This window comes from Sordaria macrospora, chromosome 1, assembly GCF_033870435.1.
Source record: "Sordaria macrospora chromosome 1, complete sequence".
Lineage (NCBI taxonomy): Eukaryota > Fungi > Ascomycota > Sordariomycetes > Sordariales > Sordariaceae > Sordaria > Sordaria macrospora.
The window spans coordinates 3,036,461-3,051,762 of NC_089371.1; the positions used below are offsets into that span (position 1 = coordinate 3,036,461).

The 15,302-nt window shown below is 53.8% G+C and overlaps 4 protein-coding genes across 4 annotated transcripts; 2 read left to right on the forward strand and 2 right to left on the reverse strand.

Moving 5' to 3' along the window:
• The first annotated feature begins 188 nt into the window (after positions 1–188).
• On the forward strand, positions 189–2,270 carry SMAC4_05743 (uncharacterized protein). The gene is made up of 3 exons (XM_003346158.2): positions 189–651; positions 727–1,266; positions 1,332–2,270. Exons 1-3 carry the CDS (start codon positions 597–599, stop codon positions 2,117–2,119), a joined length of 1,383 nt encoding a protein of 460 aa, XP_003346206.2. The 5' UTR covers positions 189–596; the 3' UTR covers positions 2,120–2,270.
• A 1,478-nt stretch (positions 2,271–3,748) lies between these two features.
• SMAC4_05742 (uncharacterized protein) lies at positions 3,749–6,459 on the reverse strand. Its single transcript, XM_003346157.2, has 3 exons — positions 6,088–6,459; positions 4,139–6,022; positions 3,749–4,043 (listed from the first exon to the last, which is right to left on the reverse strand). Exons 1-3 carry the CDS (start codon positions 6,330–6,332, stop codon positions 3,953–3,955), a joined length of 2,220 nt encoding a protein of 739 aa, XP_003346205.1. The 5' UTR covers positions 6,333–6,459; the 3' UTR covers positions 3,749–3,952.
• A 1,198-nt stretch (positions 6,460–7,657) lies between these two features.
• Positions 7,658–10,081, forward strand: SMAC4_05741 (uncharacterized protein). Its single transcript, XM_003346156.2, has one exon. The coding sequence runs from the start codon at positions 7,891–7,893 to the stop codon at positions 9,706–9,708; it is 1,818 nt and encodes a 605-aa protein (XP_003346204.1). The 5' UTR covers positions 7,658–7,890; the 3' UTR covers positions 9,709–10,081.
• A 158-nt stretch (positions 10,082–10,239) lies between these two features.
• Positions 10,240–13,640, reverse strand: SMAC4_05740 (uncharacterized protein). Its single transcript, XM_066090337.1, has 4 exons — positions 13,073–13,640; positions 11,743–12,870; positions 11,407–11,587; positions 10,240–11,345 (listed from the first exon to the last, which is right to left on the reverse strand). Exons 1-4 carry the CDS (start codon positions 13,303–13,305, stop codon positions 11,205–11,207), a joined length of 1,683 nt encoding a protein of 560 aa, XP_065945608.1. The 5' UTR covers positions 13,306–13,640; the 3' UTR covers positions 10,240–11,204.
• Between the last annotated feature and the right edge of the window lie 1,662 nt (positions 13,641–15,302).

The following is a 15,302-nucleotide window of genomic DNA, read 5'->3' on the forward strand; positions in this document are numbered from 1 at the left end:
AGGTTCACAGGCCGCCCGAAAGCGACAAAGCAACAAGAGTGGTCGCCCCCAGACTGACGTTCTCCACCTTTCCGCTGCTACGACATCGACCCCCTCTGCAATGCTCGATCATACCTAGATTTGTCTGGGGAATCTGACATTTTACCCGAAGGTCTCAGAAAGAAGTCTCAAGAATAAAATCGGTATTAATTCAGTCTTTGATACCACGCCCATTGAATCTACTTATTGATCCTTTCTCCTCTCTCGCGCGCGGCCCTTTCCTTTGACGAATTTACGCGAGGCAGCCGCCAAATCGGGATCCCCAGCTAGCCCAGCCCTCGCCACCGCGGCAACCCTTTACCAGCCCAGGCGCCCAGCCAGCAGTAGTAAAGTGCAGTGGTTCTGACGCTTGTCGCATCGCTCACGCATTCTGTCCCCGTCGCACTGTCGCACGTCGCACATCGGCACCCCATCGTTTAAGACTGACGACCATCCCTCGGCGACCACCAGTGACGCCCCGTTCTCGCTTTCTCCCTTACCGGTCCTCGAAGTCATTCCTCGAGCACTACCACCGGCCACCAACGGCGCAGAAATTAGATAATCCACACACAATCGCCATGGCATCCCCTCCGAAACCCTGGGAAAGGAACGGCGCGGCGTCTGGCGCATCGGGTACGTTTTTCCGTCCATTTCCCATGTTTGTTGCCCGACAATCAGGGGACTGACATTGAACTCCTAATGACACAGCGCCCGCACCAGCAGCCTCCTCGGCCGCGACGCCATCATCAGACTCGAACACGACGACAACATCAGGCTCAACCCCAGCCATTCCCGCGAGGCCTGCCAGTCTGACCGCCTCCGTCAACCAAAATGCCGCCAACTACAGCAGGCCGATGGGCGCCATGGGCGCCATGGGCACCTCACCGTACGGCGTAGGAGGTGTGGGCTCGTACGGCAACACATACGGCTCTTCATATGGCTCGGCATATTCTTCGCCCTATTCTAGCCCCTATTCTAGGTATGGGGGTATGGGCGGCTATGGCAGTTCGATGTACGGCGGTTATGGCGGATCAATGTATGGCGGTGGCATGTACGGCGGCGGCGGCATGTATGGAGGAGGTATGGGTGGCATGCCGGGCGATCCCAACAACCCGGAAAGCTTGACCAACCGCTTCAACATGAGCACGATGGCCACGTTTCAGATGCTGGAAGGTATCGTCGGCGCGTTCGGGGGCTTTGCGCAAATGCTTGAGAGCACTTATATGGCGACACACTCGAGTTTCTTCGGTATGTTCCATCATCCCATTTGCTAGCCCCCAGTTGGGCGCAACTGATTACTAACATCAGCTTAGCCATGGTCGCTGTCGCAGAGCAGTTTGGCAACCTTCGCCAGACGCTAGGCTCCATCCTCGGCATCTTCACCATCATGCGCTGGATCAGGACCGTGTTCGCCAAGATCACTGGCAAGCCTCTACCAGCGGACGCCACCAGCCTCACGCCAGCCTCGTTTGCGATGTTCGAGGGACGCGGCAAGAGCGGTGCCGCTGCCGCCGCCGGTGGTGCTGCCGGTGCCATGCCCAAGCCCAGCCGGAAGCCGCTCATCTTCTTCGTTCTTGCCGCGTTCGGCCTGCCCTACGTGATGAGCAGGGTGATCAAGTCGCTAGCCTCCAACGCTGAGGAAGAGGAGAAGAAGCGCCAGCTCGTGGTCGCCCAGCAACAAACCATCGACCCGACCAAGCTCGAGTTCTGCCGCGTCCTGTACGACTTCTCGCCCGCCACGCAAGGAAATGGCGAGATCGTCCCGGGTGTCGACCTTGAAGTTCACAAGGGCGATCTAGTCGCCATTCTCAGCAAGAGCGACCCTCTCGGCCAGCCGAGCGAGTGGTGGAAGTGCCGTGCCCGCGACGGGAGGATTGGCTATCTACCGCAAACCTTCCTCGAGGTGCTTAAAAAGCCGGGACACCCCGTTGCAGCTATTACCGGAGCCCCGTCCATCAGCATCGACGGCGACACTAGGGCCAATTCCCTGAGCAGCATCCTCAGCGACGCGGACAAGAAAGAGTTGGTTCCGGCCCTACCGGCGGCCAAGGCCAGCGATATCAGTGTGGAGAGTTTCCAGAAGTCGCAGTTCTTTTCTTAGAGAGGTGACAGACGCAGGCGAAATGGTCTTATCAAGATGCACATCGATGCACCGCGGTTGATGAAGCCACCCTCTTCTCGCCTTCGGCACTCGGTCTCCCTGGCTTCAGTGCGAACTATGGGTAAGCCATGTGCAAAGCGACGGCCTCCCCGGAGCGGCCCCCCAGTGGCTACCGAATCGCCCATCCCATAATCAAACCCTGCAGCAACCAAAACCCGACGACCTCCTTACTTCTACGCTGACGTCACTCGAAATCACCGTTCTTTCTGGCCATGGGAAGACCATAATGCAGCTAACGCAGAGGCATACAAAAGCGCTTCTTTCAACCTAATCAGCGAATGGAATGGAAAGAGGGCGGAAACTCTTAATACAGTCGTCACCACACGAACAGGCGGAAACACAACAATAGTTATCACATTATCATCGTCATCGTCATAAACTCTTACATCTTTAAAACGCCTGGATGACACAGTTATGGATACGTCTCCGCCAGATACTGATCCACCTGAGCGCCTGAGGTAGCGAGTACGGTACGAAAGAGGAAGCATTGGGCATTTGAGCATAGTGGAAGGAAGGAGGAAGCGGTAAAAAAGCTCAAGGGTACCAAGATGTATGAAAAATTCGGAGGCGAGCTCAAGAAGGAAGCGGAGCGAGGTTAAGCGAGGCGTATCCCACGCCAGACGATATAGACATAGGGACGGCTGTTTAGCTTACATACATACACAAAGGGGTGTGTGTCTGTCTGCTTGTGTTGGTTGTTGATTGTTGGTTATTGGTTATTGAGTTGTATACCTTGTAGCGATTACTTTATTTTTTCCCCTCCAAGTCTCAGATATACCTTATCCTTACCGTATCGTATCGTATCGTATCTTATGTGTGTTATCGTTACTCATCATACCTTGGTCATTTTTTTCATTAGCGAGTTTAATTGTATGTATGAATGAAAGATCAAAAGGTGAGAGGTTGAATGACAGCTGAGGGCAGTAGTGAAGAACGTGAATATTACTACCTCACGGATTAACAAGCGAGTGTTGCAGTTTAGTGTATCAAAGTGATTAAACATGAAGGCCATCTTTTTTGTTTTGTTCTTATCTTTCTCGCTCACTTCTTCCAATGTTACTTGGGGTTTGTGGTATTGTCCATGAATTACTCATCAATGTTTAACTTCCGAACGTTGTGCTGGTGCATGCTAGCACCTGTCCGGTCTTTAGGTTTTAATCTGGTCTTCATTCTTCCATCCATTTCATGTGTCATTCATTGTACATATGAACCTGCTCCACCCACCCATTCCATCCGATTCAAAGCAGTTTCGCCCTCTTGCTTATTTGACTTACTTAGCTTAATTATTTGAGTTGCTTTCGTCAGTTCTTGTGGTGTGTCAGTCAGCCCTCAAACTATGTGCTGTGACAGATACAGATAGGTATCTCCACGTAACGTCTCTGCCTCGCAACGAACCGTTGTTAAAGATGTCGCCATCTGTGTATGTATGTCCTGAGGGATTGTTAGAAGAAAAAAATTACTGGTCGGTCATTCAACCAACCATCCTATATGCCTGTCCGCTTGGAAGCTACGAGGTGACGGAAACTTCTTTCTTAACTCTCTTTGAAATATCTTCTGTTTTGTTTACTGTTTGAAAGTCACGAAGTTATGCTTGTTTATAGATGCTTTTCATTATGTACGTAGTCTGTCTTTTCTTTTCCATCATCATCAACTTTGATCGCATCCCCAAAAGAAACCATTTTTCCAGACGTGGAAACCTTCATTCTTATGCGCCCGTGCTTCTGTTCTGTTCTGTTCTGTTTGAGCGGTGGTGAGGTAATTTCGCCAACTTAATTAACCCTCGGCCTCGATGTTCTCGTAGGCGTTGGACTTGTGCTTGGGCTGAAACTTGAAGTTGGGAGGAGCAGGGCCGAGGAACATCTCACTGTTGGAAGAGAATGGTGGTGTTAGCGAATTCCGAGAACAACCTTCTTCGGTGAGGGGCGGCATATGCAAGGAGCGTAAACCAAAAATACTGACCTGATCTTAATCCAATCCAGATAATTCTTACTAGCCAACAACGTCTCGAGCTCATTCCTACCCTTATACGCCGGCGGCCTATCATTCATAGCAGGAGGCAAGTACTCCAGCAAACCAATCGGCACATAACGATGGAAGAAGCTCAAGAACTCCAGCAGGAAGCGTCGGGTATAGTTGAGTCCCAACTCATCCGATCCCCACGCCTCCATGCCGTACTTGGCAAACTTCTCCACGTACGCCAACCGCTCGGTCGCCGACTTATCCAGGTACTGGCCCGCGCTGATCTCCTCAAAGATCCACGGCTTGATGATGGCGCCGCGGCCCACCATGACACTGTCCACACCGGCGTTGTCGACGTGGTTGAAGTAATCCACGTGCGAGTAGCAGTCGCCGTTGCCGACGAAGTACATGCGTCCGCCGTTGGGGAGTGTCCTTTCGTCGGCTTCGCGGATCGTGTCCTGAAGCGAGTTGGACGTCTTGTTGAACGACTTGACCAGCGCCGCGCACTCAGCGATGTAGCTCCAGTCCGCGGCCTTAGTGTACCGCTGCTGGCGGGTGCGACCGTGCAGCGTAACGGCCGCGCAGCCGGGGGCGCCAGAGACGGCACGGATATCGGGAGCGCCGAGCGCGAGACGCTCGACGAGCTTTTGGGCTGTCAGGCGGTCGTCGCGGATGCCCATGCGGATCTTGGCGGTTACGGGCACCTCGCCCGAGACGGTGTTCATGCCGCGGATCATACGCTCGAGCTTGGACGGGGCATCGAGCAAGGCGGAGCCGGCGCCGGACTTGTAGACCATGTCGATAGGGCAGCCGCAGTTGAGATCGATGACGCGGAGGTGGGGGAGATAGCGAGAGAGGGTCTCGGCGGACTTGATGGCGATCCAGGGGGCGTTGGCGGTGATTTGCACGCCGAACTTGAGGTCCTTGGAGTTGTCGTATAAGGGGTCGACCATGCCGGTCGGTGTATAGCGAGGAGGGGTGATTTCGCTCTCGTGGGCGCGCATCAAGGTCCAGTCGGCCTTTTGACCTTGGAGGAGAGGGAGGCCAAGGGCCATTTCGGAGTAGGTGATTTCGGCTCCCAGCTCTACGCAGAGACGGCGGAAAGGCAGATTTCCTTGGGTGGTCAGGGGGGCGAGCACGGGGGTCTCGCGGCCGAAGTAGATCCTTCGCTTTTCTGATGGCTTAAGGGGAGGCTCGACGTACATAGCCGCATAGTCCTTGGCCACGTCGTCGTCGTCCTTCTGTTTGTGGTAATGAATGCGGGCGAGCTCGGAGTCCTTGGCCATCCATTTGAGGTATTGGTCGGACTTTTCGTGCTGGATCTTTTTCCTTGACAGGGCGAGCTTAACAGCTGGGGCGACAACGTTGTAAACACCGGCCCTGGCATCCATCGACTCCTCCTCGGGTGGTACTGAAGGGGTAGTCTCGGGCTTGATCTTGGAAGGGTCCTCAGTGAGAACCAACTCCTTTCGGCCATCCTCGTGCTCAATCTCCTTCATGTGACTCTCGACGAAGAGGCAACGCCAGCCAGATGAACACTTGCCATGGGTCTCCCAGACCGGGCACTTGCCTCCAAAGACTTTGAGGTCGGGACGACGGCCCTCCTTGAGGTACTTTCGGATGTCGTGAAGAGCGTTGCAACGATCGCCGTGCTTGCAGTTCCGAGGAGAGAACTCAGGCGTCCACGCAACAGAGTTGCAGAGGCGCTGAGCATCGGCAAAGATACCGAACTCACGCTCCTTATTCTGACCCTTTGGCCTCTTCTTCTTTCCGTCTTTTCCAGCGGCACCGGTCTCAGCATCAGGGGCAGTCCTTCCCTCAGCAGCATCATCATCAACTACCTCGGCGGTTTTGGCGACTTGGCTTGGAGGCACAACGAGATACCTAGGACATGTAAGCAAATATGAAGAGATGAGAAAGTTGAACAAGAGATAGATGTGGCCACTTACTCTGCCTTGATGGGAGCAATGCCCCTTCGCTTATCCCTGTCATCTTGCCGTTGCTCCTTTGGCTTGTCGCCTTCAGTTTGAGGCTGAGGTTGAGTTTCAGTCTGAGGTTGCGAGGGCTCTTCTTGGGCTTGGGGGGCGGGGGCATCGTCCAGCTTGACGCGCTTGGTTGCTGGCTCGGCATCTTGAACCGCAACAGCGTCGCCGGGCTCCTCGATGGGGCGCTTTGCCGTCTCTTGGGACTCCATATTGATTTTGAGACTGGAAGTTGTACCCGACTGAGTCTGACCCCAGTTCGGCGCAAGTCGTCTGGTTGAAAGCCGGGTCGGATGAGACCAAGGTAATCACTGGATTGCCGGCCGGGATGTGAAATTTGCATTTATGTTGCACCTACCCCTGGGCCCGTTCTCGGGAACCGTGACAGGTACCCACTCGTGCCGCTGCAACCTGGAAATTGCACTGACTGCGTCCGACCCCAGGAACGGCGAGCCTAGACTGGGGGGCCCACAGCGGGGTTAGCGATCAATCGGTGCTTTTAGTGCCGAAGATTTGGTGGGTGCAACGACGATCCAACAGTCAATTCGGCACAGTACCTCCTTTTTTCGTGGGCTGCCCCTGGAGCTGGGAATGGCCGCTCCTCTGTGAATGGAATGCTTGAACAAGGTATTTCATGGGACGGGACCTGAGCAATGGTCAACCGGCTGCTTGTGGAATCAAGTCTGAACAGTTACAGCAATCTGTACTATTTTGACCAGCAAGGTGCTAGTCTGTAGGTAGGGCTGAGGCTTCCAAATCTGGACAGTCCCAAGATTCAGAGTCCACAAAATCCCGTCCAGTGTGTGCAACCCCACAAACCGGGCATCATCCGGGTGGCCTGTCAACAGTACCGTGCCTGTATCGACAATATTGATCTATGTGTAGAGATCTCGCCCGGACTCTGTCATCGGATCTCTCGATCGGATACTCCACATCGGACACGGACCGCTGTGCTATGAGATGGCAAGAAATGCTGTACACAGTTGAATAGCAACCATGTATCCAGCTTACAATATGACAGGTTTACAGGATGGTACTAGAGCCGAAGATTCCATTTAACTTGTAAACAGTCCGGAAGCCCGCCGTCAAAAGACTTCGGCATGCCTTCGAATACGGTCCCGAATTAGAGACGGGACTCCCGTCGGCAAAGTGCCCGAGGTGGGTTTTCGGCAGAGATCCGGAGCGGAGAGAAGGCGGGACCTAGGACGGGAGGATGAGACCCCCGACCCAGGCCTCTCATCTGGTGGAAAATGCATGGCACCCGACTGAACGAATGGCCAAATGGCACCCCGCCCACCACAGTGACAAGTTTATGCAAGGGCCCGCAGTGTGTGCAGTTTAAGTGTGGAGGGCTGACATCTGGCTGCGAGGCCTTGCTTCTTCCACTTCTAATGCCGCCCAATTACAGCACTGGCGTATGATTTAGACCGGTTTCTCCAACAAACATCACAGTAACACCCGAACCACCTCACTGTCCTGCTTGCCTGCCTCTTGTCAACCAACATAAACTTCCCGTCCCTCCCTACATCTGCCGTTACAACCAAGTCCCCTTCGCTCTCGGGACCTGATCGCCAACTACGCCCCTATATCTCGCTCGCCCTATCGACGTATTTCAGCTCGTGCCGTACAGCATTGGCCAAACGCTACCGAGACGCTACCAACACGGACTAAGGGGGCACGGGAATACACACACGACACCGGAGTTCTCTCTCCTCGTCCGCCGAGAACCTGTTCAATTGATGTGCCGCGACATGCGCATATGAAACCACGATGGCTGACCAGGCCAGAGCAGCAGGAACAGGAGCAGGAGCAAGGCGGGACAGGCCGCCTCCGCCCATACCGCAGTCGCCCTTGAACACGGCCAACGTGCTGCCTTCCCGCAAGATCGCAAACATCTCAACTACGCCCATCGAGGGCAGAGGCTCCGCCTTCGATGATGAGGAGCTCCTTGCTCGAACCCCTCCCGTCCCCCGCTCTCAGACACACACTCCCGGCCAGCTCTCGACCCGGACCCAGATCCAAGACCGTCAACGCAGACCCTCTGAACTATCCAAGGCCTCGGAATTGTCCATTCGCCAGCGCTCGCTCTCAACCGCTGTCAACGCAGCTATCAACGCAGCCTCCTCCTTGAACGTCGCCCAGCCCATCTACCCGCACGCCGTTCCTCTCCACAAAACATCCACGCCGACGCCTTCCTCGACAGGTTACAGACAGCCGAGCACTGCTTTGCCCGATAGTCGAGATAGCATACAATCATCCACGACCATAAGCAGCGTCGCTACGGCACGAGAGCGCAAGGACTCGTCTGCCGGCAGCGGTAAGGAGACATCGTCCAGGCGTCCGTCCGGCATGCGCTCCACATCGGCTATCGCGAGCGGCCGCCCCGGCACCTCTACGGCTTCGTCATCAGTCGTTGCTCGCGCGAGCGGCACTCGTGGTGCTCGACCCGGTGTCCAAATGATACATCATTCTCCGTTCCCGCCGCTGGTAGATCCCAGGACCGCCCCGGATGTGCCCCCGGCGCCGTCATCCGGCATGTACTGGAGCAAGGCGCCCGTATCAGGGGCATCACACACGGCGCTGCGTGCGCACACCACGACATTGATCGGATCCAACGTCTACGTCTTTGGCGGGTGTGACTCGCGGACGTGCTTCAACTCGCTGTACGTGCTGGATGCCGACGCCTTCTACTGGTCAGCTCCCCAGGTGGTGGGCGAGATCCCGGTGCCGCTGCGCGCCATGACGTGCACCGCCGTGGGCAAGAAGCTGATTGTCTTTGGTGGCGGCGACGGGCCGAGCTACTACAACGATGTCTACGTGCTGGACACGGTCAACTTCCGGTGGTCCAAGCCCCGCATTCTCGGGAAGGACTTCCCCTCAAAGCGGCGGGCACACACAGCGTGTCTCTACAAGAATGGCATCTACATGTTTGGCGGCGGTGACGGTGTCCGCGCGCTCAACGACATTTGGCGGCTTGACGTGAGCGACATTAACAAAATGTCGTGGAAACTAATATCAGAAGGGTCACCGGGGCCAGACGATCAGTCATCGTCGTCATCATCAACAGGAGGCGGTGGGAAGAGCGAGGCACGAGCATCAGGAACGTCCACTAGCGGTGGTGGCCAGGATATCCGTCCTAAGGCGCGCGGCTATCACACCGCCAACATGGTGGGCTCCAAGCTGATCATTTACGGAGGCTCCGACGGCGGTGAGTGCTTCAACGACGTCTGGGTCTACGACGTCGACACGCACATGTGGAAGGCCGTCCAGATCCCCATCACGTACCGCCGGCTGTCGCACACGGCCACCATCGTCGGCTCGTATCTGTTTGTTATTGGCGGCCACGACGGAAACGAGTACTCCAACGAGGTCCTCCTCCTGAACCTGGTGACCATGTCGTGGGACAAGAGGCGGGTCTACGGCCTACCGCCCAGCGGGAGGGGATATCACGGCGCGGTGCTCTACGATAGTCGTCTGCTGGTCATTGGCGGATTCGATGGTGCTGAGGTCTTTGGTGACGTGTGGCTCCTCGAGCTGGCCGTTCATGCTTATTACTCGCAGATCAGCCATTTCACGATCGAGGTTTAAACTTGAGTGGTGCTTGATGCTTGGTGGTACAGGGCTAGTAGGCAGGGATGATGTTATTGTTCGTTGGGCGAAACTGGAGTTTTTTTTATAATGCATTGAGCAAAAGGATTTTTGTGTGAAGATTTAGCCAGATGCTTTAGAGTATTCACCTCTGGTACACTACTGAAAGGATCGTTGTTTATGTCAAATGTCGGATAGGGTGTTCAATGTTCATAGACAGACCATTGATTGGCATGGTCATCTGCCGCCATCGATGGAAAGCCATCATATGGATTTTCTTATTTTCGGTTAGACTTCAAGAAACATAGGAATGAGGTGCCACTGTTTCTTTAACTTTCTTCTTCTCTATCGATATAAAGATGAAACCCAACATGATATTCTATGAAAAGCCTGTCTCACGGTGTTTTGTCTCACTCACTTTACCTCTATCGATCTACCGCTAACCGCTACATACACGTCCCACTTGACAACAAGAGCGAAGATTGAGAAAAAACAATAACTTATCATGTTACGCTCCATGTACAGTAGCGCTCGCTGAACTCGGGGGTATCTCCATCTCCATCCCCTCACCTCAACACTTGCAATTTTCCCCGTAATGATAAGGATTCGCAGTGAATGGATGATGATACGCTGACGCTGACGCTGCCTGAGAAGCAGTTTATGAATGAAATCCTACATCTAAATTGGTTTTTCGCTCGTTCCTTCGTCCATTTTCTTCTTCTCTTTTCCTCTCTCTGGGGTATAAGAGGGTATTGGTATGTGCCGGCAAAACCCTTCCCTCCGTGTTACATAAGTGAGATTCCTCCTCAGCTCCCTCAGATCCGAGACCGAAAAATACAGAGAAATTTCGCTACCATTGATTGCCGCCCTTTTAGCGTTTGAAAAATTTCCACGGTTTCCCTGGCCTGATATTCCTTCCCTCTCTTTAAGCTAACACTCTTCCCGCACGAGAATATATCTCTTCTCGGCGAGGAACTAACACCAACACCAAAAGCCATACAAAGAAAGACCTATAAAAAAACAATAAAAAAACTTCAACACCATTTTTTTCCTTCACTCACTCACTCACTCACTCTTCTCCTCTGCTCTCCTCTTGTACCGTAACAAATATCGAAAAGAGAACAACGCCAGGCAAAATGCTGCTACTGAAAGGTGTAGTGTAAACCCGAGATAAGAACTTTTCCGATCCCCCAAAACACAAACAGTGAAGTCAGACATAGAAAAAAAACAGAGATGAGAGGCGTTTTTGTTAACCGAGGCGTGGCTTGTACGGCGGCCGCGACAGCTGAGGGTTAGTTTATCGGAAACCCGAGACTGGGCTACGCCATCAAATCTTTCCAAGGGTTGGACACATCCGTATCGGATGCCGTGTTGCCCCACAACGTCGAACCGAAGATTTTGGGCATGTCGAGCTTCTCGTGGACTGCCAGATTGGACGACGCAAAGTCGTTGTGGATCTTGACCATATCCAAGTGCTGATCAAATGCGCTGTTGTCCTACAACATGACATCTTCGTTGATGTTGGGCAGGTTTTGCTGGAAAGCGATGAGCGCAGCTGGGTTCGACATCATGGTCGAAATAAGGTTCTGGTGCTGGGCTCTCATTTCAGGGTCGCACATGGGCGAGTGTTGCTTGTGCTGTTGTTGAGGCTATGTTAGTATCGTTGTGCACATTCTAATGGCCTTAATGTTAACTTACGTATTTGAGGCCGTTCAAGTTCTTGTAGCGCTTTCCACAAACGTCGCACTTGAAGGGCTTCTCCTTCTCCATACCAAGAGTACCAGGGTAAGGCGTGCTCGTTTCCGGATTAACAATCGAGAAGGTACCGTCGCCGTTCTCATGCAACTGCTGGGTCGAATGTCCATGGGTCTTGTGGTACCTGGTTCGATTGTTAGTGGGACTTGAGGAAGGAATGCAGTTGGGAAAAGCGGGAATATGGGGTTGGTTGGCGTTGGTGGCCGACCAAAGAAAATTTCTGCAGAGGGCAAACAAATCCCACTTCAAAAGAGAAACACCTCGGGAAAAAAAACTTACTTCAGACCATTCTGGTTCTTGTATGCCTTCTCACATCCAATGACGGGACAGCGGAAGGGCTTGTGCTCTTCTGTCGGCGGCATCATGAGCGCAGTCATCTGCTGCAAAAGCAAAGCGGGATCCGTACCAGGAGCAAGTTGGTTCAGATCGAGGTTCATCGACGCCAGGTGCTGTTGCAACTGCTGCTGCATCTGCATCTGGGCATCGAACGCTCGTTGCTGGCTCGTCATCTGCGTCGTACCGCCAGGGCTATACAGCCTCTTTGCAGGATCATCAATCGTTCCCAGGGCCCCGAAAGCCAAGTTTCCTGCCAGTCCTCCGAGCTGACCGCCATTCAAGTTCATGCCGCCGAGGTTCATCTTCATAGGCATGCCGGACATATCGTCGCCGTTGTCATCTTCCTGACCAAATTGCCCCCGCTGAGGTAGGCCTCCTTGTGTTGTCAGGGTTGGTGTGTTGACTGACGAAACGGTCGGGTTATTCTGGAAACCAAAGCTGACAGCAGCAGGAGTTGGGGGTTGAGAAGTGCGCAAAGCCTGGTGCGGAAGCCCAGAGCTGTTCAGGTGTAGTTGAGGACGCTGCTGTTGGCCAAACATTTGCCGAGTTTGCTGGATTGTCCGCTGATTATCGTCCATTTCCATAGGTCCCACGGTCTCGTCAAGCTCCATCTCTCCGACAGTATCCATGTCATCATGCATCTGTGACAAAGAAGTCATTTTCTGCACAGCTGGAGCTACCTGTTGCTGCCGTATCATCTGTCCGATACCGCCGAGGCCCATTCCCGCGCCAGCAACACTCAGATGACGCTGACCTTGGTACCCATTCATCGCCTGGGCTCCTGGTTGAGCTCTACCCACTCCAGGAGTTGGAGTGGCACGACTGGCACTACCGCGAGCGTTTACTTGACTCGCACCAAAGGTATTGAGATTCTGGTTAGATGTGTTGGGTGCCGCGGTGGCGTGGTGGTTCTCCTCGTAATGTTGGAGGAGATCATGGAGGGTCGGCCACGTCCTGTCGCAGCAGGTGAAATCGCGCATGAAGTTGGCCTCGAGTTTTGGGATATACGACGAAGAATGAAACGAGGGAGACTGGTGCGTTAGATACGGTGAAGTGCCTGTCATCATCATGCTAACAGCATTGAAACAGGTCAGCTTGGGTCACAACAACCAACGGACAATGCTCAACGGACAATGCTCAACGGCGATCCAACTCCAGAATACGAAGCGCCAGAATACGAAAGCCAAGATACCCAAGATGTCTGGTCCCGATTCACGCAGAGGGGGGAAAAACCAAGCACGCGCAGACGAAGGAAATGGCGGAGATGACTTACTCTTCGCGAATAAAGCTTCCAACAGAGATGCCGCCCCAGCTCATACCATTACCCATAAGACTCCCCGCCATGAGGCTACCTGCTCTAAGACTCCCGGCCATGCTCTCACGACGGAGACGGTTGGCATGGTCGCGATTAGGGTTTGCCATGGAAATGGGTTTTGCACCAGTGCCCAGGAAAGATTCCTGTCGACTGCGGCTCAAGGCCGAGTCGAAGTGTTGACCGGCGGTCATGTCGATGTCAGGGTCGAAACCAACGTCGGCGAGGCAGGGGCCTTGGTCCCAGTCGATATCGAGATCGTCGAGGTCGTGGGTTGGGAAAGTGATGGGATTGCGGTCAGCCGGTGAGATGGATGCGGTGGATCGACGATGGGGGGCCGCGATGTCGATGGGTTTCGAGGCAGCAGGTAGCGAAAAATCGGATCGAGGAAAGACGGAATCGCGGGGTGTCGGCGGTTGGGGTGTCGGAGACGGCGACGGCGAGGATGGGTGAAGAAGGGAAGAGGGTGAATCGGTTGTTGAGTCGGAAGGCGATGGGTTCCTGGAAGCTGCAGAAACAGAGGAAGGCGATGCGCGATAACTATTATTTCCACCGGCCCCAGCGGAGGGCCCCGCAGGCTCGGGACTGGTACTGGGGCTGGATTTGGAACCAAACCACTTCAGGGAGGGCTTCATGGCTGGAGACACTAGCAGCGACCAAATGTGGATAACAGTGCTAAGCCTCGGATGTCGGGGGGGTGGTGGGCGGTAGGGATGGCGTCGTACAGTGGATGTACTGGGTGCGCTAGTCCGCGACCTGGTTACGACGTAACAACAGGGGTGCGTGGATGCCGTGTCTTGTACCGTGTGATTATTATTAATGAAGAAGGATGGCAAAGTAATGCTGCCAGTCAGTGAAGGAAAGGTCGACGCCGTACGCGAGTTGTCCCGAGAAACAAACAAAAAGAAGAGGAGAGAACCCGGGTTGGGCTGGTGAAAAAGAATTAGAGGAAGCCGGAAAGTGGTCGAGTGAATGGCGATTCTTCACCCATGGAAGGTGAAGGGACTTGGGACTCTTTTATTTTCCAAGCGTGAACCTCTTCGCTGACTTGAACCTCGATGGTTTTGCCTGCACTCGTCGGCAGTATCGTGGGTCCGGCAGTAAATGGTATTGGGAGGTATACAGTGGTGAAAGATTCCAGTGATGGTAGTGTGGTGGGATCTGACAAGTCGAGGTCGCCCGTTGCAACGGTCGCCGTTCCGCTTGGAGGCTAGCACGGTGACACAGCTGGTTTCCAGGGGTGCGGCGCCCTGTGGTGGAGAATGTGCGCGATGCCACACAACCTTCTCAATAACTGGCTCGTCGAGGATTTGCCAAAGTTTCCAACTTCCTCTTGCTGGCTGCGATCGTCTCGTACGTCTCGATGATTGGCGTTGACCCGTTTTGGACGTGGGACGAATCAGGACGGTTTGCGTCGCGGCGTTCCTGCACTCCTACACCACCGAGTGGAAGTCGGCGCCGAGCGGAATGTGGTGGAGGAATCACGGTCCGATATATTCGGATGTTGTCGTTTTTCGGGGATGGAAACAATGCCCGGAATTTTGGTTTTGTTTTGGCTGTTTCGTTGAATGATTAGTATACCGGTAGGCAGAGAACGGATAGACTTAGCGTATTTCGTCGACTCGGCGTTGGGTATCGGATTTCACAAGTTGTGGTAGGTAAGGGGGCGACGGAACAATGACTCTGGTACGCATCACAAGTAGGCCGCCGCACACTTCATTTCAGCTTCCCCTCGGTCTAGGACGAGGAACAACCTACAGAAGTAGCACGACACAGAAATCTTTGGTGACAACGTATTAGCTGAGAGTCCAGCCCGACAGGAAAGAACACGACTGGATAGTAAACAAGAGAAGTTATACATCGGTAGGTACCGTGATGATTTTGGTCTGACGAGTGGCGGTAGAAGTAGTGTCTGTGGTCGAAAAGCGGGCAGAGAGGAGGGGAGGGGGAGTGCACAGCTTAACCAGCTTGTTGTTATAAGACACGAGCACGTACCGTCGCTGTTATGTAAGGCCTATGTAGCAGATGCAGGTGTTTTGATATAAAGTGAGTCGGTTCACATAACCGGTTGTAAAGGTCGTGTATCGAGATCAAGGTACGCACAGATATCGCGTAAGGTATCGCGGAGAAGCGGCCGTCCTTTAAGTTCGTTCCAGTCCAGATTATGATGGCATAACCTTGAGTCCCTCAC

What these genes read in the sequence shown, in the direction of transcription:
- SMAC4_05740 (XM_066090337.1), bottom strand. Translation starts at nt 13,305, where the DNA reads ATGACCGCCGGTCAACACTTCGACTCGGCCTTGAGCCGCAGTCGACAG. An exon ending in AAGAACCAGAATGGTCTGAA is followed by an intron (nt 11,588 to 11,742) that starts GTAAGTTTTTTT and finishes CAATCGAACCAG; the next exon opens with GTACCACAAGACCCATGGAC. An exon ending in ACTTGAACGGCCTCAAATAC is followed by an intron (nt 11,346 to 11,406) that starts GTAAGTTAACAT and finishes CCTCAACAACAG; the next exon opens with CACAAGCAACACTCGCCCAT.
- SMAC4_05743 (XM_003346158.2), top strand. Translation starts at nt 597, where the DNA reads ATGGCATCCCCTCCGAAACCCTGGGAAAGGAACGGCGCGGCGTCTGGC. An exon ending in CGCGGCGTCTGGCGCATCGG is followed by an intron (nt 652 to 726) that starts GTACGTTTTTCC and finishes CTAATGACACAG; the next exon opens with CGCCCGCACCAGCAGCCTCC. An exon ending in GACACACTCGAGTTTCTTCG is followed by an intron (nt 1,267 to 1,331) that starts GTATGTTCCATC and finishes ACATCAGCTTAG; the next exon opens with CCATGGTCGCTGTCGCAGAG.
- SMAC4_05741 (XM_003346156.2), top strand. Translation starts at nt 7,891, where the DNA reads ATGGCTGACCAGGCCAGAGCAGCAGGAACAGGAGCAGGAGCAAGGCGG.
- SMAC4_05742 (XM_003346157.2), bottom strand. Translation starts at nt 6,332, where the DNA reads ATGGAGTCCCAAGAGACGGCAAAGCGCCCCATCGAGGAGCCCGGCGAC. An exon ending in ATTGCTCCCATCAAGGCAGA is followed by an intron (nt 6,023 to 6,087) that starts GTAAGTGGCCAC and finishes TACATGTCCTAG; the next exon opens with GTATCTCGTTGTGCCTCCAA. An exon ending in CTGGATTGGATTAAGATCAG is followed by an intron (nt 4,044 to 4,138) that starts GTCAGTATTTTT and finishes CTCTTCCAACAG; the next exon opens with TGAGATGTTCCTCGGCCCTG.